This window comes from Python bivittatus, unplaced genomic scaffold, assembly GCF_059951505.1.
Source record: "Python bivittatus isolate LINGU-HERP-01145 unplaced genomic scaffold, Pbiv_v1 ctg000700_np1212, whole genome shotgun sequence".
NCBI classification, from domain to species: domain Eukaryota; kingdom Metazoa; phylum Chordata; class Lepidosauria; order Squamata; family Pythonidae; genus Python; species Python bivittatus.
Genome location: NW_028277098.1, coordinates 66,757,671 through 66,784,673, shown reverse-complemented (window position 1 = coordinate 66,784,673; position 27,003 = coordinate 66,757,671). Strand labels below are relative to the sequence as shown.

Below are 27,003 nucleotides of genomic sequence, written 5' to 3'. Positions count from 1 at the left end.
GGAAGGATTGATAGAAAAATTACTTGTGGTTTCAGCTCCTTCACCTTCCTGCCTAAGGCATTATAGTCTGTATAGTCAAGAGAAATTGGAAGTTGTTAGGTTTGAATAGTCTTGGTAATTTCTGTCATGTCCTGAGTGAGAAAAACTGGAATACACCACATTTCCTGTGATGTCATGTCAGGTCTACACACAGCTGCCCCAATTCCTGTCAGCAGGAAGTATCCACCACCCCACCACACCTCTTCTTTTTCAAGGTGGCTCTGAGTTTTTTTATCCATGGTTACTCAAATGTCTTCCACAGCAAGACTGCTCAGGTGGCTATGTTTTTTTGTCTAGGGCGAATGTGTAAAACCAGTTCTTGAGGGTATTGCTGGATAACCCCCAATCCACTTGTGTTTTGGGGGTGGTCAACTGTTTTGTCCCTTTGCATCTGCCAAAGGGGCTTTTTCTTGTTACCTGATGTTCTGTTCACTTCTTTGCCCCTCCTGAAGAACTTCAGCTGTCCTGTCCAGGAAATTCTCTTCTCTGAAATGTTGCAGTTTTTCTCTGAAGTGTTGCAGTATAAAAACTCCTCAAGTCCCTTCACTTTCTTTTCCAGTAGAGAAATATACTTTCCTGGAAGTAGTTTCTACCAAACGCAGTTTAACTGAATTTAGTTTAATTTGATAGGATTGCAGCATAGACATACGGCATTCAGAAATTTACTGGGCATCAGATGTGCTCTGCTGCTCCATCAACAAGTGGTGGTGGTAACGGGGAGTCAAGCTCCAGAGGTAGAGCATTCCCTGTGTGTGGCAGAACTTTATGATTTTTACCTCAGTCCCTGAGTGGATATAAAACTGAAGCAGGATTTTTCCTATAGACTTCAGAGTTTAAATCCAGGTCTAACCAACGAGGAATAGAAATAACAAATAGTAGCAATGAATAACTTTCATGAATATTATACTTTTCTTGACTCCATAGTAAATACTGAGGCTTGGTTTCAGCTGCGTGGTTCTGCCATGATCACTAATATTGAAATGAAAAATTAACAGAGTTTCTTTTTCAGAAACAAAAATCTGTTGAATGGGGCGTGGGGGTGGCGGTTAATGTAGAAGTAATTTAATTATCAGTTGATAAGAGAAATATATCTTTTCTGAAGAATGAAATATTGAAGTTATCTAATGGTTTTCAGTAAAAAGAAAGGTAGTTCAATAATGATGGGTTCTTTTTAAAAAAATATATTTGCTTTAATATATAGAAATAAAAAAGAGTACAATAATATAAAAAGAAGAACAAATGGGGTGAAAGAAAAGTATAAATATGGAATACCTACAGAAAATAGCTCAATTTTTAAACACAGCATTAAATCTTGATTACGTGAATTAATTGATCAAACCCTCCATTACGTTACTACATATCCAATTCATTAATAGAGGGTAAACACATATCAGTCCATATTTCTACATTCTTTCCATTATGAAACAATGTTGTTGCTTTTTTGCTATACCTTATCTCAGTAAATCCAATCTTTATATAAGATTCCAAATATTTGGTATATCATTCAAAACATATTCACATCTCTCAGCCTTATTACTCTTCCCAAAATAATTTTTGCAGACCTATATGATAAAGCAAAGCAAAATAAAAGGAGGGCAAGCCCATGTCAACCTCCACTATTTTACACGTCCAGCATAATGAAGTTTTAAACATTCAGATTCAGATATCACCCACTAACATTTAAATTTAACCTATCTCCTCTTTGCTTCCCTTTGCAGAAAGCCCGCTTGGCCAGGATTCGTGTGGCCAAAACAGGAAGTTCCAATGCCTACCTTCACAGTAAGCGCAATGGCCTTCTCAATGAAGCATTGGAGTTGACGGTATGTAACTGGAAAATGAGAGTCTTTATAGAAAGGTTGAAGGTATCTTACCTTGTCAGTTTTGTAGGTAGGCTTGAACAGTGCTATAATTAGACTTTAATTCTATGGTATATGTTAAATATACATGTCTGTAACATACACATTTTAATAATGTTAAAAGAAGTTAATTGCTAAGTTATGAATATTAATGTTAACAGAATAAGCTCAGACCTCCGATCACAAGTAAGCATTCCATTAGAGTGACAAAACCATTCTTTTCAGATTAAACATTTGGATGGTAATCTATCTCCACTATTTTTTGTTTAAGTATAGACATGATCTATTAAGTAATTAGATCCATTTCTATATATCAAAATGTTTAAATTCCTTAAGCAACAAGATTATCAGGACAGGTTCAGCAGTAATTCTACTACTTGGAATCTCTGAAAATAGTAACAATCTTAGTTTTCCTTTATAAGTACAAAGGATTGGACTCAGACTTAAATATTTAGCATTGTCCACTGAAATATTTCATCTTGACTAATCAGAATCCTAAAATTCAATGGAATTAAGCTAAATATGATAAAGTAGGATGGAACTTAGAGAAGCAAATTTCATCAGCAGCTTTTCCAATCTCTGTATCAGCCTCAGGGAAAAATATTTCAATTTTGTTAGAAGCCCAGGAGAAGGCTTGCCAAAAACAATGTTAAGAGGTAAATTTTGCTAGAATTAATAACTAACTAGATTGGGAATAAGGATGGATGGATTTTATCTTCTTAATTTCAAAGATTTTTGGGTTTTTAGGGCTTTTTTTAAACATAATATCATGATAACATTGTCAGAATACTGCAACCCTGTGTTTTTCTGAATTATGGATTTTTTTCCCCAAACTGGATCTGTTTTCTTTGTTTCTTAATAAAACACAGTTGCAGACTCAGTTTGCAAAGAATAAGTTAGCTATAATTAATTGTACCAAGTTCATTTTACTGCCTTTTAATAAAATATTTGAAAGATGATGTTTAACAACAGTAAATCAATCAGCCCTATTGCCCCTTGTTTCATCTTTCTTTGGAAGGATTTCAGCTTTTTACCACCCTAATGTGATTTCCTGTTAAAAATTATTAATTTTCTTTTCTACTTGTTTCTACTTTTTAATTATGAAATAGTGATGTTAGGGTGGGAGGCAGGTGTTAAGTCAAATCATTTGGGAAGAGAAGTTGGTATTGGAGTACTTGATAAGCTATTCCTTTCTCCTTGCTGCCCAGGAATTCTAGAAATTACAGGCACAAAACAATTGGAGAGTAAAGGGAAAGGCTGCTATTTAGCATAGCTGTTCAAAGCTTCAAAGGAATATTTTGATTTAAAACCCTTTATTGAATCAACCCATCAAAGCAAATTCACAAATTGAACCAGGAACATGCTTCAAAGCAATTCATCAAATCAGGTGGCTTCAGAACACTACACAACTTTGAAATTATTTTACAAATTTTGTGGTTTTTCTTCTGCTTCACGATTTGCTACAGTCAATATACAGCAGGGATATTCAAAACTGTTGCAGGCATAGAACATTCTAATTATCTCCAGAGCATTCATTTTCTCCTATGCCAGTGTTGTCCAAACTTGACCACTTTAAGATGAGCGGACTTCAACTCCCAGAATTCCCCAGCCAGCAACCCTGAATGGTTGGTTGGCACTTCCCCAATATACAATGTTGCAACTTCACTTTTATGGAGAATACTGAGGTTATGGATGTAGAGTGGTGTTTCTGAGCAGCCAGCAAATAATTCTATCACCTCATTTCCTGGCCTGTCATAGCACTTTTAAGGGACAAAGCTAACATTATTTGGATTTCATTCATTTTCTTAGCCTTCAGCTTCTTTCATGTGATCAGCCACAACCTTTAACTTTATTCTTACCTATACAAATGGAATGATACTTTTCTGTGCTGGTCTTGTTAACGTAACTGGGAATTTAATTACATTCTCTTAGCAGTCTAAATTTGAATTCAAAGATGTTCAATCTAGTATGCATGTTTGGGTCAGTTCTTATTTTTACATTCTGTGAAATTAGGGCAGGTTTAAATCTCCTGACAATTAGTAATTGGATACCAAGTTAACCCTTAAAGGTGCTGGCATAAATCTTTATTGCTTTTAAGAATGGGGGTGGCAAGATTATGAAGACTACTTGTATCTCAATATATACTGATAAGATGGTCCTTCCAAGGAGGATCCAAAGGCGGCAAACCCATCTTTTCAAGGGTCTCTTCTGTCCCAGATGTCCAACAAAAATCTGCTCATTTTGTTGTTTAAACCTATGGTTTCTTGTTTTGTCTTCTGGAACAACTCACTTCTGCCCTATCTTCTACATAATAGTATAACATGATCCAAAATATGTATCCAGTGAAGGTTTTGGAATGGTCTTCCCTTGAACATTACTGAAATAATAGTATTGAAAATATGTGGAGAGATCTCAAACATGCAAGGCACACAAGAAGAATAAGAATATTTCTGAGCTAGAAAAGTTTTTCAAGGAAAAGTGGGGAAAAGATCCAAAAGCAATAATAAAAAGCCCCTTAGTTGGCCACAGGACATATTTGGAAGCTGTTATTTTTGCCAAAGGAAGTGTTACAAAGCACTCTTCTGGAAGAGTCTCCAAAACCACATGTACTTTTTCTCATGTTGTATCTCTTACTCTAAATAGTAAGTATGCATTCAAATTTGCAAAACGATGTCATGTTTAATTTTATCCATTGTAGAAGTTAGGTTGGCTTCTATTCACTAAGGGAATCACTGAAACATATGAGTAAAATTTTGTATACCAACAAAATATAATGTGCCCCCTGGGCCAACTGCAATTAAAATTAACATGTAAGCTAAAACAAAAGTGAAAGTTACACAAATGCTATATAATCAATAAACATCACATTACACTAAAAATAACAAAAAAATTCAATACCTATAATCTGATACCATGCCTTTACTAATAAGATTTATAACATGGGTGTGTGAGAGAGGGGGGGAGGGGGGAGAATATGCATACACAACACACACACACACACACACACACTGGTGTATTGCCACCAGAGATACACACACACATTTTTGTATCTGTTTTGATATTTTCTACAGTTGTGCCTATGTTTGTAGTGTGGGAACAATTAACTTACTCAAATTTTGATTCAGATTGTTTGTGACTCTAACAGTCAAGCTAGCAGCCATCATAATAAGAAAATGTAAAGTTGATTTTCACTTACAACTGCAAAAACGTAATCATGGAGGATGAGCAGGGGAATAGAATTCCATCTGATAGCGTAACAATTAGGGATGGAATTAAAATTAGGGGCACTATCAATATCTTTTCAATTTATTGCTGTCTATAGCTTTATAGCCCATTAAAACCAGGTGCCTCTTTTACCTAATGGGAAAAAAGTATTCAACAGTCACATTTCCTTTTTTAAAAAAATAATACATCTTAGAAATCTTGCCGGCAAACACATTGCACCCTTTGAACACAGCACAGTAATGTCGTGACTTGGCTCTGGCTCCAAGTGCCAGCTCCGATGAGTTAATAAGATTCTATGATTTAACTATGCAGCCCTGGGGAAGATGCTGCAGGAATGTAAATCAGGCTCAAGACTGTTTGATGTTTTATAGCATCATGGTTGCTTGAAACAGATGTGCAGAACTTCCTGGATCTTGTTTCTACTTTTTTCTTTTACCTGTTGTTTTCATAAATTCCTTCCATTAGTCCTGCTGGACAAATTAGTGTCAGTCTGAATACAGCCCCCTGTACACAAATACACACAGCTAAAAAGAAACGGGAAAATATGTTGCTGAAATGAAGTTTAGCAAGGACTGCTGGTATTTGGATATCATCGTCCTGCCTTTCTGTTTCATATAAATTAAAAATCAGGTCACGGCATGCAATATTGAAGAAAACAATAAGCTGATACATACATTCTGATTATGATTTGTGCAGCATATCTGATATGATATGCAATCCTACTCTGTTTCTTATTCACTACAAACATTATTACTTGCCATGACATTTCCCATTGTCTTGGACTGAACTGAGGCTACAGACTGGCCCACAGTGAATCCACTAGCTGAGACCTGAGTGCACCTGGTTTAAATACTAACCTCTGTGACAGAATCTCAACATTACCTCTCAGTTTCCACTGTGCGTATCAAGATGTTTTTGCTTTCCCTCTCTCACTTTATGGGAGCTACAGATTAGTAGATGATGGTAATACACAGGTATCAGCTGCTTGAATTCAGGTTGCCATCTATAAAAGAACCAGATTTTGCAGCTTAGTTCCCTTCCCAGTTGTTGTTGTTTAGTCGTTAAGTCGTGTCTGACTCTTCGTGACCCCATGAACCATATTGCGCCAGGCCTTCCTGTCCTTCACTGCCTCCCTGAGTTTGCTCATTTTCATGCTCCCCCTTCCCAGTTAGACAATAAGTATACCAACCAAGTTTGTAAAGCCAATAGATCACAAAGCCCTTCTATGCTGCCCTCTGTTGCCAGGTTGCCAAAGTTACTCATTTCAGGAGAAAGTAGGAATGCAATTTTTCTAAGAATCTCAGTTCTTGGAAAAGATATAAGGCCCACACTGCATTTAAAGTATAATCCTAAACTAGCACACTTAGTGGAGCTTTTTTCCTGAGTAGATATGTAACGCTGTACATGCATTGTAAGTATCTAATAGAACAGGGAACACATTTAGATCCTCAGCCTTAGCAGACATCTAGTTGATTGAATCTGACTTAATGCTTTTTAAAAAAATTCTATAGCTCATTGACTTAATATACTGATTGCACTGCCAAATTTCTGCTGTAAATTTCAGAATTTAAAGCCATGATGTATTGTCCTTCATAAAAAACCAAGGAAAATAGTTTTTTGTTAAGTCTCTTCATTTGAAAGATAGAATCCTTGACAAAATATAAGCCCTACCCCACTGAGGACATTGCTGTGTCACTGCTATGTGCTTTTTGATCTTCAGATGCCACCAATAGTGCTGAAGTGCTGCTACCAGTTCCAAAAAAGAGCTATTCATCTTTGCTATATCTGGAAACAACATTGCAGCCTGTTCATGGGATAACTTAACCTTATTAGACACAAACCTGGTCAAATGTCCTTACTGATGATTCTGGCAGCACATAATCATTCTAACAGTCTCAAAAATTACCATTAGAAAAGGTACATAAAAAACCATGAGCTCTTGCACCAGGAGAGTATTGTCAAGGCTTCCTTAGATCCCTAGCCCCTTTTGTACTGGATAGGCATGCAACCGTAGGTGCGGTTTGGACACTAGAAGCAATCATTGTTGCCAGGTCTTGGAAATTAGTTCTATAACGGAATGGTTTGCTCTTATAACTGCTCTGTATTGCTTTGCTTTGCTTTGCTTTGCTCTGGTATCAGCAATGGGTTTTGCTTTTGTTTTTTTGTAGTTCAGAAATTTTGAAGCTCAAAGAGTTATATCATGATCAATCTTTACAATAAAGTTCTTATGTTTGAATTACAAGTAATGAAGTGGACTGTTTCCCGGATCTTAATCTGAGCTCTTTCCTTTCAAGATGAACCAAATTTTTGATGATACTGAGATCTATGTACATTTCTGAATCAATGAAGAGAAAATCTTGCCTACATAATGAATCTTCCATGATGAGATATTCCAGATCTTTTTCTGTTTGACAAAGTACTGAGCTTCTAGTTCAAAAACAATATTAAAAAATTAAATCCACCTTAATCATTTCATTATTATTCTACTTGGTTGGTTGAAAATACCGAGTCTTTCTTCAATATAAGTCCTTGTGGCTGACCTCAGCTGCCTGTGTTCTGGATTCATGCCCCTCCAGGTTAGTCAAGGCCTCCCAGGAGATGTCATGCGATTGGGTCCAAGTGGTGGTTAATGCCTCTTTGTGGGAGGGGATGGTTCTGCCTGCCTTGAAGGTGCCCCCCTTCTCAAGAGGTCATCCTTGGTCTAACCACATTGAATAACTTTTGTCCAGTCTCCAACCTTCCTTTTCTAGGCAAGGTTATTGAGAGGGTGGTTGGCTTTCAGCTGCAATTTCAGGCCTTGGATGAAGTGGATTACCTGTACCATTTTCAGTCTGGGTTTAGGCCAGATTATAGAATGGAGATGGCATTGGTCACGCTTGTGGATGACCTCTAGAGGGCTTGGAATGGAGGTGATGGGTCCAGTGGCAGTCTGGTAAGGTGTTATCTTTGACTCTTGATGGAGTAGCACTTCCCTAGTTAGTGTGAAATTTGGGGGTCCTCTTGGATTCACAGCTCCTGCTTAAGGAGCAAATGTCTACCATGGGGCTTGCACAGATATGTCTTGTGCCCCAATTGTGCCCATTTCTGGACCGGGGGGGGCTTGCTTATGTTCACTCATAGCTTGGTAATTCCTTGAAGATCACCCAGAAGTTACTACTGGTTCAAGAATACATTAGTTCACGCAATGCTGAGTGCCCCTTGGTTTGCCCATATTACACCATTGCTGCATGAGCTGCACTGGCTCCCAATTTCTTACTGGGCACAATTCAAGGTGCCAGTTATTACCTTTAAATCCCTACATGGCACAGGGCCAGGTTATTTGTTTGACTGCCTCTCTATGAGAGTATCTTCCTGTTCCACCAGATTGGATAAAGTGGACATGCTCCAGGTCCCTTCCCTTAAATGTTGCCATCTAGTGGGGACTAGGAGCCCCTGCCCTGTAAAACACACTTCCCCTGGGATCTGGCAGGCCCTTACCCTTTTAGCTTCTGGAAAGCCATAAAGGGCTGGGTTTCCCCCAGATAGTAAAGTTGGAGCCTAGAGACTGTATAGATGAATGGATGAAGATGATGGATCAGGTGCCTGTTTTTTCTTGTATTTCTTGTTTTCACTTAAGTTGGTTTAATTATTGTTGTAAGCCAACCAAAATGGTGTTTTACAAGATGGGCAGCCATATAAATCTTTTAAATAAATAAGTAAAGAGATTAATTTATCATACATTCTACCTGAAAGAAGCATCTAAAAATGGGTATATATTTTTCCAGCCCTTTCAGTTCCATCTGCATTTACAGCCTAACTTGCCTTGACAAGACAGCTAGGAAGAGTAATTTTTTTTCTCCAACCTCTTTTGGCAAAGGAAATATACTTGGATAGATAAAAGGCAGCATTTTTTCTGATTTGATGGGAAATATGATGAAGCAAGGGTTCTCATTCTCCCTCACCAAAGGTCTGGGTGAAGCACCAGGTTTTCATGGCTCTTCTAAACAACAGCAGAGTAGAGGCCACCCAGATCTTGGGGGAAGACCTCATTCCAGAGGCAGTGGCTGCTACAAAGAAGATGCACTTCTGGGGTCCTAATAGATGACATTGTTTAATCAAAGGAACCCAGAGTGTGCCAATCCTGGAGGATCAAATTAGCTAGGCAACGTTATGGGAGACAGGCAGTCCTTCAAGAAACCAGATCCTATCCCATGTACAGCTTTATAGGAAACAACCAGCACCTTGAATTGCATCTGGAAGCAGACTAGCAACCAGTGCAGCTCGTGAAGTAGAAGTGTTACATGTATCTGAAATGCATGCAGTCTTCTAGATGGGAATGAGTTTCATCCCTGAATTTTGGGAAGTGTGAAACATTGTTTTAAAATCTGATTAGGCAGCATGACATCCTAGCCAAGCAATTGTTGGCCATTTCCAAAACCTTTGAGGGCATCAGACTCATCCTGTCCATCTTAGTTATTTCATGACACAACAATTTATGAACAAAGTTATTATGTGAACCATTGGGAAGAATAAACTTCACAACTCTGGTTGTTTTGATCCCATGGGTGAGTCCTTAAAGTTAATAGATGTACCTTCTGGTGCAGTTGAAGCACTGTTTAGCACTATATAAATTTTAAAAGTGAAAAAATATCCACATGTATATGACAATTTATTTGAAAACATGCAGACAGAGTGGCATATTCAGATATCACACTAAGCCAGAATTCTTCAAAATGAGCAAGTGTAACAAGAGAGGCAAAATAAAGCATGGAAACTCTTGTGATTTATATAGTGTGATATCTGAACCAGGACCTCTGGCTTTTTCCCATCACAACAATCCAGAGAAGAAAGCCAGGAACAAATTTTCTCTTTCAGCTTTGGCTTATTGAGGCATCCTTCTTTACATATTACACAAAATAACCATAGGAGTGTTTCTACTGGTAGCAACATAAAAAGAGCTCTGCAGATCAAAAGGCAATGGAGTTATCTTGCCATTTTAGCCCAAATCTTGTTCAATTGTTCATCTGAGGAACAGACTGAAGCCCAGTATGCTTGGATTCAGGAAAGAGTTAATGACCTCCAGTACCCATGATGCCTGTACCCATGCCAGCCACTTCCTTTACAGTCATTGCACCCTTTGGTGTGTGTGCACTGTTAAAGTTTGGGAATGAGGACAAGTGTTCCATGGACTGGCCAAGCTGAAAAAGTATAAACTACTCAGGTAGATCTGGTTTTTGCATAATTTAGATTAACACCTCTGTTAAAGGGCTCTTGTCTGGTCTTGAATGTCATATTGTAGCCAACTAGAAGCTCACAAACAGGACACAATGGCAATAACTTCCTTCTCTTTCTGCTCCCCTACAGTTGCTATTTAAGATATGTTGTTTGTGAGCCAGGAAATAATACACAGGCATCAAAACTACTCTTCCATGAATTGAGTCCTCTATAATCCCATCTAAATTGATGGCTATCGCTATAGCTAATGCTAATTTCTATGCTATAGCTAATGCTAATTAGCTATGCTATAGCTAATTTCCATAGTTTAACTATGTGTTGTATAAAGAAATAACTCCATCAGTACTGAATGTCTCCATTGTATTGATTTTATTTTTAAAAAAAAAAAAATAGTCCAAAACAGGTTGCAAGCAAACAAACCAATGGAACCATATAAAATTTAAAAGTTAAAACTATAAAATAGGATAATGATAACAAAAGTAGAATCAGACTAAATGATTTAGTAGTATAACTTCTGAAGAAAAACTCTGTATCCACAATTGTCATACCATTATGTCCCCGCTCATCCTCTCCTTCTTGTTCTGCTAGAATTCAGAAACATAAAATCTGAATGGAGTCAATAAAAGCAATCTATAGTGATGCCATAATAACAGTAATGATAATATTAATTATAATACAGTAAATATATTTTTAATGATTCTTCAGGCAATCTGGAAAGGAGTTCTCTAAGATACGTCCTTGTCAAACATCAGCCCAAGTTAAAGGAGCTATTTTGAACATATAATTACTGATTGAACATATCTAATGGCTTTTGAAAATTCCAGCTACTGAACACAAATAAAACTGATAGCAGTGATTAAAGAAGACATGCTGTGAAATTGAGGTGGAGTTCAGGGTCAGGAAGTTTAAATTAAACACATACACATACTTAGCCATGTCATTTCTAAAGCATAGTAACAGAAAAGGGAACACTAAAAATAATGTTTTCAGTGTCACTAATGTATCTGGTTCTGGGCAAATCATGTCCTTGTATCACAAAATTAGTGATGTGCACTGCCCATTCACAAAATCTAGGCCTCTGTAGTATATCGAAGAGTTTCAGCCACAGAGGTTAACTTGAGCATCCTTTAAATAGGTGATGTCCTCATTAGATCAGCATTACAGCTATATTCCAAAAAAATGGGTCATTCACAGTAGATAAACTGACCCCTTTTCTGCATTTAATCAAGTTGATGAAAATGCCCATCAAATTTCATTTGAACTTCATTTCCTTTGAAATTTCTATCAAAATATAATAAACTGAGGAAGATAAGGGAGCAATGCAATGTTATTGTTTTGCCAAGTTACAAACTGTTTTGAGAAAGTTCTTAAAATTAAGTAGATTTATTACAGAGTTTGATTCCTTGGTCCTTCAGTGTGCTTTAAAATATGCTTTTCAAGGACTTTTCAAGCAGGGAGACAAAAACAAGAAAAATGGCCCACAGAGTCATTAACATAACCTAAATCCGTGTTGTCCAAACTTGGCCACTTTAAGATGAGGGGACTTCTGGGAGTTGAAGTCCACTCATCTTAAAGTGGCCAAGTTTGGACAACACTGACCTAAATAATCCAAACTGTAATTACAGTTTTCAGAAGAGTGGCTAAAGTTAAGGTGCCACAACATGTGTTTTGCTTGCAAAAATCCCAGATTCAAATCCAAATAGTTCCAACTCTAGTTGAGGTCTGATTCAGTATAAGAAGCTTCCCACATTCCTATCTTCATCTCCTAGTTCTACGTAATAGGATGCCAGTGAAGTAACTGAGGAAATAGTTAGACAAAGCTATAGGGCTGTGAACTTAGCCCTGCTTGGAACAAAGTTCCACTTCCTTTGAGATGATATAGGTGTTTCTTGTACCACAATAGGTAAATAAGAGTAATAAGACTGAATTATCATCAAGCCAACTGTAATGGGAGATGCTTCGTCGTTGTCTTTAATTCACAAAGACAACATCCATCTGTACACATAAAAGCACAGATGGTGGGTGTGGGTCAAAACAAAAGCTGTGACCCTGTCAAGGATTTGTGCAGGGCAACAGCTCCAAAACTTTCGACTTGTTGCTGTAGAGTGTTTCTTTGGACATAACACTGTAAACACAAAACTGTAATTGAATGCCAGTGCCGGTTTCATGCTGAATGCTGGGAAAATATAGCTTGCTTTCAAAAGACAAGCTAGGAGGTAGGTGGGGGGAGAGATACACTTTGATTCTCTGCAATGATGAAGCAGCAGCCATTCATTTCTAAAATGATTACTTGGAAAGGTCCCCTGTTTCTTTTGGAAAGGGTTGAATACCAATGACTTGCACAGAGGTGTGAAATCTTTTCTCTGAGTAACTATTAAATCTGCATAAATGCTGATTATTGATAAAGTATCTGCTTAACAGCAGCTCTTCACCTCTGAGGAAATGAAGCCTCTTGTCATATGTGCAGGATTTAGAGAGCCATCACAATTTTTGTCCACACCTTCAGTCACTGGTTTACGAGTAGCTCAGATGTTCCATGCTGATAATAAGCTGTGGTGCAGCTGTGGCAAATAAGAGGAGGTTAAGTTTCCATCCTCTCTTGCTTATGCTATAAACAACAGAGTTTCTTTGGGGTTTTTTAAAAGTGTTTGTTACAATGATGTGTACGAGCCCCTTCTCATTGCCTCTTCATTCCTCAAGGACCATGCAACCTGAATTAAACAGTGTTTTGTATTACAGCTGCAGATGTTACTGGTTGTGTCAAAGAAAGCAGAAGCAAAGCGACCCTAGACATATAGAAGTAATTGCTTTGGGTGCACAATGGGGGAATGCAAGCCAGTCCCCTTTGTGACTTCGTATCTGTTTAGGGCAGCTGGTAGAAATCAAGAGAGAGAAATGAAAAACCTCTAAATTATAGATTTAGGCAATGTTTAAATCATCTGATATGTTTCTGTTCATTCTATTATCCAGGAGTAAAATATTATTTGCTGTTTTGTAGCAGAAGCAGTCTGGACATCTATTGCAGCTCGTTACCATGGAATAAGATTTTCCCAATCTGTTGCTTTTCTGGTGTGCTGGATTACAACTCCCATAACCTTCCAATCATTGTTCAGGTTGGGGATTAGAAAGGACTGCAACTGAGCTTTGTTTTGTAGCTTTACCTGCCAATCTCTCTCTCTTTCTCTCTCTTTCTCTCTCTGCCTTCACCCCGGTTTACAGTTTGTTTGTCTGTTTGTTTCCAGTTGTCTTCCTCCTTTTTTTTTTAAACTCAACTGCATGTTTTGGAGTAACTCTATGCAGCAGAACTAGGGCTTCTTCTTATTAGGCAAGGATTTTGCATCTCAAGAGTACTTAATTTGTCTTTTTCTTGCTCATCTTTTCCGTATTGCATTTTCAGATGCTGAACAAGATTGCTATTGCTATTTTCTCTGTGCCAATGGTCTAATGGATGCCTTTTCTGTCTGCTTAGGGGTCTATGGAAGATGAGCACAATATCAGCAAAGCCACATCCATCATTGAAAGCCAGCACCACCACCTGCTGCATTGCCTGGAAAAAACAACTGTAAGTAGGAACAGGAAGTGCCTTAAAATCCCTTTTCACTCAAATCCATGCAGTTTTAAAAAACAGAAAAAGGGGGGACACGTTAAATTCAGCCTGGCAATATTGAGTTAAGCCTTGATAAGACTAATTTCTATTGGAGATCCATATTCTCCTTCCTTCCTCCCTCCCTGTTGTTATTACATTATGATTTATTGCAAATATACAAACCTGTTATTATAGACACTAGTTAACTACAAATAGGAAAAAAAGAAGAAGCAGAAAAAGGAAATATGTGCATAGGTTCTGAAATGGAATTATGAAATCAGAGAATCACTGGCTACTAAAAAAATCATACTATTTAGAACAAGGGTGCACAATGGACGGCCCTCTATCTGTTTAGAAGTCCCCTCTACAAGTATTATAGATCCCCTCATTTCTCCCCCTTGACTATGCCGGGTAAGGCTACTAGGATTCGGAAGTACTGTAAATAACATCTGGAAGGCCATCTCTGTGGATTCCTGATTAATGTGCATATGAAAGCAGTACCTATACAAACACACTTCTCTCTTGCTTCCCTGGCCTCTGATCATTTGGCCAGATGTATCAGTGTAGGTGCATACAGAAGTGCATGTCCCTATTGAGGGTCCCTGGTTGCTACATGCAACCACTTACTAATGAATACTGTTACCTTAGTATCCCTATCTTTATTGTCTTAATAAATATTTTATTTTATTTATTGTCTTAACCCTTCTTCAGAGTATAACATTTTCAGTTTTATCCTGCCTGTGTTGCTTTTTATGCAAAGCAATATATGAATTATACATGGTGAAAGTTCCACTGGGGGTCACTTGTAGGTACAGAATGCACAGCCTTGGAGAATTTGTCATCATTCTTGCAGCTGTAGGAACAAATAGAAGACCTTCATACCCAGAGGCACAGAACAGGAGAATTCCAGAAGCATGCTCTACCACATGCAATACATGCTGCAAATATGTCTTGAATACTATCTTTATGGTGAGATCTAACAGAAAAGTTCAGAAGGTATGTATTCACCTACCTTAGGTGAATATGTACAGCTAGCAAGTACAGTTATCTAGCTGTATCTTCTTCCTAGACAATTTGAAAGTAACAAAAGGAGGAAAGTGTGTGTCCCTAAAATTGCTACAGATATATGCATACACATTTAATTTAATGCACCATGTAATTATTCTATAATTTGGAGAAATTGCATCATCAGTAAAGGAAATTCAGCTTTTTCTTCAGATTATAATTTGTGTCATCTACAAAAGTCTTTTGCATTATCAAACCTACAGATTTATATTAAATAGTATGTAATAAAATTTGCAGCCTGATCCTGATTAAACCATAACAAGGGAGTCCACTCTGGCAAAGATTAAAAATGTAATCATTTTCCTTTGGATTCACAGATATAACCATGGTTTATTCTGTCCCTTAACTATTCGGAACAAAATCTACAAATTATTATTCAAGGTTATTACTGTCTCTCAATCCCATATTCCATCTCCAATATTGATGATGGTGGTGATGATGATGATTTCCTTGCAGGATTTAAAAAAATACTTGAGAAAATAGATTGTTCATTGCATGAATTGCTTATAAATGTATTTCCTGAACGTATTATGATAGTTTATTAAATTGGGGTTTTGCCAATTTATATGAAATACTTATAAATAAATAGTGAACCACTAGTTGTAAAAAAAAGTGTTACACACAGAACCATGATACCTGGGTTCAAAGTTTTCCTTAGCCATGAATTTTACTAGATAAATAATACTGCTGTTGTGAACATTAAATGGCATATCTTTGTACGTGTTATCCAGGATGCCATGGTTGAAAGATGGACTTACATTAAATATATAGAAATAAAAAACTAATTATGTAATCCCATCCCAAGTAACAAACCGAGAAAGAGTAACAAGACGTTGTTCTCCCCAACTAAGCTTTCTGAATACTATGTTTAGATGGAATTGTGGGGCACAATATCATTCCTGCTCCCTATATTATCTATTACTGTATATGTTCTTTAGGAACAAACTACATTGTCAGAATAATGCAAATCTACTCAGTGGATAACTATGGATTCAGATAATTAGTTCTTGAATTATTTTCAACATAGTAAGTGGGGAATAGGGTAATACGTTTTTAAAACTTTTAAAACTGACTGTTTAAAAAAATAATTGATGACCCAAGTATATACAATATGAGTGAATAGGAATGATGACAAATTATTCACCATTCAGCTGACATCTCTATTTACCTGAAATCCTAATGGAAATACATGTAATGCTACATCAGGACTTGGGGGATGGGGTTGGAATCAGATGTGGCTCTGCAATCTCAATCAATGATAAATAGCTGTTAAGTTATTGGAAAGGGTGTGCTGCTGGTGATCTAGCCATCTATCACTTTGAACAGAGAGGTTGTCATTCAAGGACTGACATACGGCATGTTCAGTGTGTTTTTCAGTGCATTCATCAGAACAGTTCATTCAGCATTTGTGCTGAAAATGCATGCCTTTCCATCATACTTAACTGATTAATAAAGCATCATACTAACACATTGTCTCATTGTAGACTATGAATTCTGGAGCCACCAAAGAGTCATTTTGCAGTGTCCCCCTAGTGCCAGTGGAATGAAGAATGACCCATACATAAGCATTGCTAGCAGGTTTCAAGGGGCAATTCACCTTTCCTTAATCAGAAATAATGCTCTTGGTATTGTCTATTCTGTTGAAATTCAGTGTTAAAACATCTGAGGGGTGATGAATCATCTCCAAATTCAAAGCTGGGAAGGATTTGTTATAAATTTTAAAACTAAGCAAACAAATAAATAAATAATATTCTATATCAAATAATATTCTATTCTTTTTCTATATGAATATGCAGCCTGTATTCTCTCAGGTACTTCTAGGCTAAGGACTTCTCTACCATGGAAAAGCAATACAAGCCAAAATCACAATTCCCATTGTTCCCATCCAATATTGCATCAAACTTTCTGTATCTTGTAACTGGTCTTTTCCCAGCTTTCCTGTCTCTGAGTCCCTCTTCCACACACACTCCCACTGGTAGTCTAGAGGAATGTTTCTCAATCATGGCAACTTTAAGATGTGTGGACTTCAACTCCCAGAATTCCCCAGCATGCTTGTCCACACATCTTAAAGTTGCCAAGGTTGAGAAACATTGGTCTAGAGGAATCTATTCCAAATTAATCTTTTCCAGAGTTTTCTGCTCCCAACCATTGGGAGCAGATCTGGAAAGGGGAGTCCATTCCATCAGCAGTTTATAATCTGCAGGCCTTTGGCCATTACTGAAAATCCCTCAAGAGTTTAAGTGCTTTTCTCCATTAGTTAATTGTAGCATCATTAGAATAGCCAGGGAACACTAGTTTTATCCTTGTCTTCATGATACTGGCTTTGCTCATCCCCAGGCCAATATTTATTCAGCCTTATCTCAGTCTTTCCAGAACTGCCAGACGTACAGAGTGAATAGAGTTAGAACAATGCATCATAATGGTGAAGCTTTTTCTCTTATCAAAGCCAGGGCTAGGTTCAGCTAAGGCACACTAATGAATAGGGCAGTGTGAAATATTCAAACGGGACACCTTATAAAGCACCCCTTCTTGAAACATGAAAGCATCCTTGTCCTCCAGAAGGCTCAGTGCAGTTGCTCCAAAGGCTTGCTTCATTTGCCTGCACCAGGTGTACATGCACACAGCCATTTCCCTTTGCAGAAGTGTTTGCTGTGCATGTACACTCACACAGCAGCTGGGGAGGAGGGATGTTTTGTTCAAGCCAATGCTCTGCTAAGTACCCCATTCAAAGACTTGATGCAGCCCTAATTCATTGCTCTACTCTCCAAAAAGAGGATTGCAGGCTTTATTCAAAAAGACTATTCAGGATTTTTTTTTTCCTTTGTAACACTGGAGCAGCCTCTAAAGAAGGAAGAAGGCTTGCTTTATACAGAAGGACACAAAATAGCTTTGCAGCTGAAATATACATCATGTAATAGAGGAAGAAACAGAATCCCTAATGTATTATCCACCTTTCCCCAGGAATAAATCTTCCCACATACCCCAGTTGCGCAGCTTTCTGTCTACAGCTGCTAAAGAATTGTAGTAATGCTCTGCTTTTCTCCTCTGTGAGAGGATGCCCAGCTGTTTAAGAGCAGCTGGTGCTCTCTTCTCACTAGTTGTTATATTCAGGGAACTTTCAGTTAAATGTCCAATACTGCATGTATACCTGAGGGTCACAAGGGTGCATGGTGGCAAGAATGGGCATTTTAAGGCAGGATACAGGGCAATCCAGGGCAGCTTTTCTTTGCCTTGGTTGCACCTCTGTGTGTCTTTGAATTGCTGTTACTGACATTTACCACAATTAGAGCCAAGGTTATTACTGCTGCCAAGGTTGCTGCTAGAAGAAGATGGCTTGGGACCACCCTGGAGCACACTGAGTTCCTGGAGAAGAAACTGAAGACTTTTAGAGCATCCAAAGAGTAGAAGAAACCAGAAAGAGGATTGGGGTGGAGAAATGAAGAAAGATCCAGTTAGTGAAGGAAGCAATTAACTGAGCAAGTCAAAGAATAACAATACAATTCCCAAGTATCCAATTTCCCTTATCCATTTCTTCCCATGCTAGCAGAATAACCTGTACCAGTGTGCAGACCAAAAGACAAAAGAAAGTGGAAGGGGAAAGTAACCTATTAAAGAAGGTTTGGGGGAAAAAAATCACACTGCAACTTAAACCTTTTCCATGCCAAGTGAAAGAGAGAAGAAAATTGGTGGGAGCAGGAAAGTAACCAAAACTTTTTCTTGTTGCAGGAGAAAAAAGAAAAGGAGGGAGGAGCTGTGAGAAAGCAGTTAGTTTAAACCTTTAATTTAAACATTTGGAAATCATATTAAGAAGTTTATGTGTGCAACTGCACTTTGGAAACACATTTAAGAAAAGCACTACATAATAATTTGTAACTAATGCTCAGATAAGGAACAAAGGTTATGCCATAACTGATAAATGAAAGTAGGTTTTGTCAAAAGTTTATGTTGTTTGTGTTCATTGCCTGGGAATACAACATCACAATATCTTGAAGAATCATTTCCACACAATTCGCCTCATCCCAAAGTCGTCCTTGCCCAACTTTTTGCTGTTAAAAGCCTCTGACTATACATGGGAAAGCATGGGTGGGTTATAAATAAATTATGGCATTACTGGCACTGAAAATTTCCTTGAATAAGGCAGGACACGTGCATAGTACAGACTTGGCCTGGAAGTACCCTCAATTTTTATCCAACGGCTGTAATCCAGCTCTATGGTTCGTGCTGCTTAAGTATTTCCATTTCAGAGAACCTAATTTAGTGGCTTATAATTTGCTTTTTCCTGGCTACCTGGGAGACTTATGTTACCAGTGAGATTATTTTCTTTCTTGAAGGAATAGTTCAATCTAAAATAAGCCTAAGGAAAGGCCTCATTGCCCATTCAAACATGTGTGATGCTGGGTGGAAGGCTGGGACTGGATTTTGGAATGCTGGAATGGACAATCAATGGTGTTTTTATCTTTTGTCGACATGTTGTCCTGTAGGGATTGTCCTATCTTGTGGATGATCCCCTGTTATCTGTACGAACTTCCACCTTCAAGGTATTTCTTTCTTAATTCAATCTGTTTACCGCAGTCTCTGTGCCATGTCTCAAGTGTTGCTTCCTTCCTTGTGGTGATCCTCTTAGCAGATGGTGCATGTTGGAGCTTTTTTACTATCTGGTGGCTTTGAGCACTATTAAGGCTATTGGATGAGGAACAGTAACTGCTTTATCTATTTTTAAATACTTTCTAGCACAAAATATGCTAAATGTGAATGTTAATTATTTGATGTGGATGTGGCAGCTTTGAATACGCTACGATTTTTTTTTCCTTTTAACTGCTATCAGAAGTAAAGATCCCATTCATTTCCCACCTTTCTGCTGAATTATGCATTCCTGATCTGCATTCCTGATTATGCATTCTTGATCTGCCTATGATTACTTTTTTAGGTTATAAACCATTACAATTCTAGTTCCAGATTTCTATTTTCATGTTCTGGATTGCTATAAAATATAGTCTATAACAACCTTGTGGTGAAATTTATGGTAAGTTGGTAGAGCTCAGTGTATGAGGACATTTCATCTTAGGATGAAGTCACAGACAAGAAGCACTTGCAGCATGTAAAAAGTATCTGCAACAATTTCTTTCTTTGATTGTTGTGAGCCGCCCAGAGTCATTGAGAGTTGGGCAGTATTATTATTATTATTATTATTATTATTATTATTATTATTATTATTATTATTATTAATCTCCAGAGTGCTAGGCTAAAGCTCTTCTACATGTTGCATCCCAGCAGAGAATTTAAATTTTCTGTCCAAATTGTAGTTCCACGCTATTCAACTAAACTGACTTCATTAGCCATTATAAATGATTGCTCCATGGCTAAATATTATCCTTCTCCTAAATATCTTATTTCCACTCATTTGCCATAGTAATCACAACTACGCCTTGCTTAGCACCTGCCTCTGCTCACAGTATTGAAGCAGACATACCACACTGCTACTTACATTACAGTAACTGGTGATGGAATTATATATTCCCTTGCCAGAATGTACTGCGTTGCAGCAACTCAAGTGGGAAATAACTGCATTGAAAAAGAAGCAGCCACACATTACATTTGACTGACCTGGGCTTCTTTACATACTTCCTGTGTAACAGGCAAAATAGAGAGGTACACCCCAGTTAGGAAATGCATAATCCTGTATATTTCTATAGTTTATCCATCCCTCCACGCAGAAGATAAATACAGTAGTTTGCTTCTTTCATCACACAGGCAAAAAAAGAAAGGAAAAAAAAGAAAAGAATCACTAATCTTTCATGCTCTCTCTCTCATCTTAATATCCAAAGATGCCTTTATGAAAAGCAGCTTGCATAGATGTGAATTGCACAATTTCTCTGACAGTGTAATTCCCACTGTAACCAGAGGGATTTGCTTCAGAACAGAAGGATACATTTGTACTGTATTATAAATTAGTTAGGATATGTCTGTATTAGCATTATGTGTTATAATTTGTTCATTTCAGTTTGTCACTAGTTTGTAATTCAAACAGGAGGCTTTTTTGTAGAAGGCATTATCAATAAAATAAAATTAAGCAATGAATTCTTTGTCAAAAGGCCTTCATGGACATAATCATGTCTGTTCTTCTCAGATGCATTGGTTAATTTGTGTTTTTTTAATGATGAATTTGTACCTTATAGTCAAAACTCATAAGCCACTTTATTAATTCTATCTACTAGTTTTGTTTAGCAGACCCTAAGTTTAAATCTGTGATTATTTCACAAAATTATTCATCCTCTGTTTTGGAGGAGTGCATAAAAATAGCCATGCAAATGTAGCACTTATGTCAATGTAACTTCCACTGAGGAGAACATTCTAATATGGCCTATGCAAAGATTATAATATGGCTCCACTTCAAAAAGGATAAAGAAAAATGACAATAATGTTTTTTAAAAATGAGGAAATGTTAATTGATCCACTGTTGATCTTCAAACATTTCCCACATACTCTTCTGCTTGTTTCTCAGCTTGAAAAAGCAAGAAACAGTCTTATCCCCTGGCCCTAGCACTCCCTCCTCCTGCAAGAAGAAGAAGAAGAAGAAGAAGAAGAAGAAGAAGAAGAAGAAGAAGAAGAAGAAGAAGAAGAAGAAGAAGAAGAAGAAGAAGAAGAAGAAGAAGAAGAAGAAGAAGAAGAAGAAGAAGAAGAAGAAGAAGAAGAAGAAGAAGAAGAAGAAGAAGAAGAAGAAGAAATGCATATATACAAATATGTTGCTCTGCTCTTAGGATGAAAAAAAGAGTTGCTCAAATTTTCCATAGAAAGGTTTATAACCCTTTAAAAAGGAGCTGATATCTTATGAAGTGTTCATGGAAGACAGACTTGGACAGGGGATCAAGCAAGCTACAAATTGCAGCAGTTCTTTAAAGTTATTTTCATTACTTGGAAAATGTAGTTGCACTAGCTCTCATTGTGCCATTTGCCTCAGGCACAAAGCACTTTCTTCCAAATATGGAAACCCAAAGATTTGTTTATAGGATCAATTATCAAAATGCAGTGATCACCGAATTCACTTTTTTCCTTCATTTGTATCTTCAGGGGAGAGTTTTGAGGTTAATTTAAAGGGGCAAGATTAAAAGGGATTCATTAGTCTTCTAGTCATGCAAACAAGTGCATGACTACTATAAAAGGCATTATCCCTGGGTCACCTACATGACACCAGTATGCCCCCAAAGAATTCCCTTGGTGTCTTCCAGGCTACCTGTCCCACCATGATAGCCATACTATGAATTGACAGGTCACCAGGAGAATCAGAGCACCCATAAGAAGCTGACAACATTCTAGATAGCCCCCAGAGTTGAAGACCTCTGAATTATTTTAAACAAAGACTGATGTGGTTCATTACTTTGGCATTCTTGTAAAGAGATAATCTCAAAAACATGGTTCTTTATTTGCTATGCAAAACATGTTGTAATATTAGGTAGGGAGGACTCTGTACTACTAGTAATCACTTATTAATAATATTTCATTCCAAAAGTTTGTGTAAATTTATCCAATGGGCAGATTCTGAACATTCAGATAGTCAGCCATTATATATAGCTAGTAGACTATCCTCAGTTTGATGGGGCACCCACCAGAGTTGAATTAAATGCTCTTCATTTCAAATCTAATGAATAAGAAATCCCTTGAAGAAAACCTGCTGAAGTTAATTCTCATGTCCAAAACATGAACTGAAATTATGTGCATGAGTATTTATAGGAGAACATGTTCTTGGATATGCTCCTATTTATAGACTACTGGGATTTTCTCAAAGACTTGGGATGCATAATGATGTTCCATTCAAACCATGATGATAAACACAAATTAATAATCAGCTATTTTTATAATAATATACAATGAGTATTTTAAATTACCCCAATCTACCTACCTATTAAAAGACAGCTTAAATAATAAACATTTTGTACTCAAATAATAACAATCTTCTATACTGTAGTCATATCATAAAAATATTCTGGACTATATATGCAGAGTACCATTTGCCATGGAAAGACAACTCATGAGTTGCTGCAGTCATCAAAAGAATTTCAGTTTAGGCCTAGAGAGGACACATAAGGGTACAAAATTAAGATGGCCCAGTGAAGTTTAAGTTCAAAGATTCAACCAGAAGATTATTTGATTGCATCTACAAATCAAAGCTACTGATCAAGTAAAAATCAAAAACTCAAATCAAAACATCATATTGAACTGGATGCTTCAGCTGATAAAAATTATCAAACTGAATTAAATCATCTTGGTGTCCTGAACCGATATGAGCATTAAATCAGGTCAAGTCAGTAATCCTAACTGAATAAACTATATCAATTATATTGGAGCTGATCTTCATGCGTATAAAAATTCAAAAAGCACTCTCTGCATATGGTATCCATATGTTTGAATCTCAAGTTTTCTAAAAAATACACTAAAATCTTAAAACAAGTATACAACATCAGGTTAGAGTCCTTAGATTTATTTCTTTCCTGAACCATGCCAATCAGATATGCAAGTACTTCCACATTCAACTGTTGGGATATTTCCTCCTGATACTCAGCAACAAAGAAAATGTTCAGGTTATGGAACTGGATATAACTGGAATATATTACTCTGAGCAAATTATTTTTCAACATGACAGCCAGATGCATTTAAAGAAAGGAAATGCTGCCATGATTTCTAGGGAGAATACATAAAAGTGTTTCTCTGAAAGTTTAGATGTTGAGTTGTAGTAGGTTTTTGCTTTTTCAAAAAAAAGACCATACAAGGAAATTAATGACATTTGTTGATGCTCTCTCTGACAGAACCATGAGTTCATTGATGAGCAGATGTTTGAACAAAACTGCCTGGAGAGCTCGATGCAGAATTACCCATCAACTCGAAGCCCTTCCCTTTCAAGTCATCAGGGCTTGACGACCTCTTGCTGTTCTCGGCGTAGTAAGAAGACAACTCACCTCCCCAATTCCAGCGTGCCAGCAACCCGACTACGGAGCATGCAGGAGCTCAGCACCATACATATCCAGTGCAGTGAGCAGCCCTCGCTCACAACAAGGTATAGTGGGGAAGAGGGTGGGTTCACTGAGGTAAGAGGACTAGCACATAGGCATCCAGCCCGAGCAAAGACAAGTGGTTCTGGGTTCTGTGCTGAGTTTGCATTCAAGATGATTTTCTAGAAAAGTCAAGACTAGAGCTAAGCTGATATTTTGAAAATGTTCAGAGAATTCTAAAATTTGAATCTGTATTTTTTAATTCCACATTTCCAACTTTAGATATGAAACCTCTTAGCTGGATGGGGGAACCCTGAAATGTGTTTTGTTACACTGTCATGGCTAGTAATGCTAAGATTAAGACACCAAAAGTAACATCTTCTTAAACAACGAGATTTTGGAATTGCAACTCACAGTATATCCAGACCATATCCTTTTTTGAGTAGGAATTCTCAGAAATGCAATCCTAGTACTTCTGGAGTTATCAGATTGGGGAAAGTTGCCCTACACAATAACAAGCATCATTCAGTAAACTTTTAAATAACTAACATGAGATACTCAAATGTCAGGACCTATCCTTCTTCAGAGAGTATTGAAATGTTGTATGAGTTTTTATGAATGCCCATTAGATGGCAAGTTACTAGCAGAACTTAGATTAACCATAGCAAGAAACCAAAATTTACTATGAAATTTGCACTTTTTTAAAAAAAGTGTGAATTAGCTCAAAGTGAAGGCAGACAGAAGCACAGCCTTCAAAAACCAAATCTGGAATTTGTTGTTAATATAAAATCATATGAGAACTAACACAGACTTTAAGAAAATTGTTGTATATTGCTGGAAGACCAAACCTCCCCACCCCCAGGGTGCTATTTTAGGGGATGCAGCTAATTCTGATTAATTTTGTCTGAAATGCAGAGAAAAGGTGACTAAACTCTCTGGCTAGGCTATGGTTCAGTTGAAAGCAATGTGATATTGATTTGACAATAGTTTATATGGTTCTAATTCATTTTTTCTTCCTTACTGTGAAAAGTTTTCAGTGGCAAAAGAAAAATATACCAGTGTTTCAAATGAGTTAAGTTCTTCTCTCAGTTGATTTTTAAAATCTGCTTCAAGTTAACAGCAAATATAACTTCATTTTGGTTAGTGGATCTGAAACTTCAGCTGCCATTCTCTTTTTAAATGTATTCTGCTACTGAGTCCTACTATCTCTTCCTTCTTGGGAAAAGATCCTTGGTAGGGCACTAATCTCTTAGTATTGGTAAGAAAAATAGGAATTGTCTCACTCACCCACATGGAAGCACCATTAGAACAAAGCATCTAAATTTCTCAAATCAAGTTCATATGAACTTAAGAATATAGAAATCTGTCTTTTCTTTTGTCCATCTTGCAAATTTCAAGATTTTTTTTCCCAATCCTGACCTGGGGATGGTAGTGATCAAATTAGGGCTTTAATCCAAAACGTATGCTCTGCCATTTACTTCCAGGCCTTTACTTCATCCTGACAATTACCCACATAAATTCAATGTGAATTACAGTTCTCTGCTAGTTGGAATTTACACTATGTTCTGGCTAATTAGAATCCTGCTTAAAATCTTCTCTTTCCATGGAAACTTAAATTCACCCCCTTTCAGTAACCTACCATTCTCATACAAATTAGATTTGAGCTACATTTATAAACCTTACTTAGTAAAATCAAGTCAGGCATATTGCTTTATGGATTCTTTTATTTCTCATATCCTTGTACAGATAATAGCTCTTTATAGACTGCAAGGGAGTAATGTCAAACTTTCTCTTTTAAGTAAAGTACAGTGACCTTTCAGAAGTATACGCTGACATAGATAACTAATAATAAATGATGAAGGAGGCTTGGAACCACAGTGAGTAGGTGTTTTCTTTGATCTTTGGATGGCTTGTTCTTTGTTTTTTTGGCCATATTTTCAAATAAGGAATTGGTGAGTTAGCATCAAGTGATGCTTGGACATGAAGCATACCTGGTTATAACAGGATGGAAGGAAGAAAGTTCCAGAGAAATATTTAGTGAGCACTGAGGCACTGAGAAATTAAAGGGAGAGTTCCTAGATTGGGACCTGGATAACAAGGGATGGAACATCTGTGTAGCTGATTTGACACATCCACCATTAGATAAAAGTTTGAGCCAGAAACATAAGAACCGTCTGTTGGATTGGGACAAGCCCATCTGAACCTAGCATTTTATTTCTCACAATGGCCAACCAGATGCATCTGGGGTACCCACAAGCAGGAGGTGAAGATGTACCTTTCTTCCACCATTGTTCCTCTGTAAGTGGTATTTGGAAACATATTACCCCCAACCTAGAAGTAATGCTGAGTCTATTGGACTGATAGCTTTTAATAGGCTGTATCTGAGTACAGAGCCCTTGCACTTCCTTTTACTCTCTGAATCCCCACATTTCAATAAATCACAAGAGAAGAGATAAGGAGGAAAATCCTTCCATGGAGCTTTTTCAGATCAGGAAACAAGGGCAGCAAGGGAGCCTCCAGAGTCATGAGAAGATGGCAACTGAAAACCATACATGTGCCCTGTTCTGCTTTGCAACAGTAAAGTTCAAAAGATGACTATGGAAGCATTCTGAGCCTAAGATAGAAAAACAGAAGCCTGCTTCATAAGGGAGGAAGACTCTCAGGAAAATAGAAAACAAATTTGGTACAGTATTAGTTTTACTGTCATCTTTTTCACCAGATTCCTTTTTTTGCCAGACACCCCATATTTCAGCCATATCCAAAGTTCACAGCAGCTCTGTTCTTACCTTCTGCTCCTTTAAAACTAAAAGAAAATGTTCTTTTATCTTATAGTCGCTCCAGCCTAAATATGAAATCAGATGATGGTCTGAGGCCGAACTGCAAAGCTGCCCAGATAACCACAGCAATCATCAGCATCCCAACACCACCGGCACTGACACCAGAAGGTGAAAGCAGGCCTTCCTCCTCCAGCCCCAGCCATTCAATGAACACAACCATGGCTAGCAGCAACATTGTCAAGGTTTCGGCTTTGTAA

General features: G+C 37.4%; 1 protein-coding gene across 2 annotated transcripts in view; it reads left to right on the top strand.

Annotated features, from left to right (window-relative positions):
* The window catches only part of KCND3 (potassium voltage-gated channel subfamily D member 3), a 298,597-nt gene extending 271,594 nt beyond the window's left edge, over positions 1–27,003 (top strand). The window contains exons 3-7 of one of the 2 annotated variants that reach the window (XM_088153402.1): positions 1,758–1,859; positions 13,804–13,896; positions 19,467–19,523; positions 23,787–24,034; positions 26,802–27,003. In XM_088153402.1, coding sequence (XP_088009528.1) covers positions 1,758–1,859; positions 13,804–13,896; positions 19,467–19,523; positions 23,787–24,034; positions 26,802–27,003 — 702 coding nt within the window. The remainder of the gene's footprint in view (positions 1–1,757; positions 1,860–13,803; positions 13,897–19,466; positions 19,524–23,786; positions 24,035–26,801) is intronic. The other variant, XM_088153403.1, reaches the window with a different exon arrangement.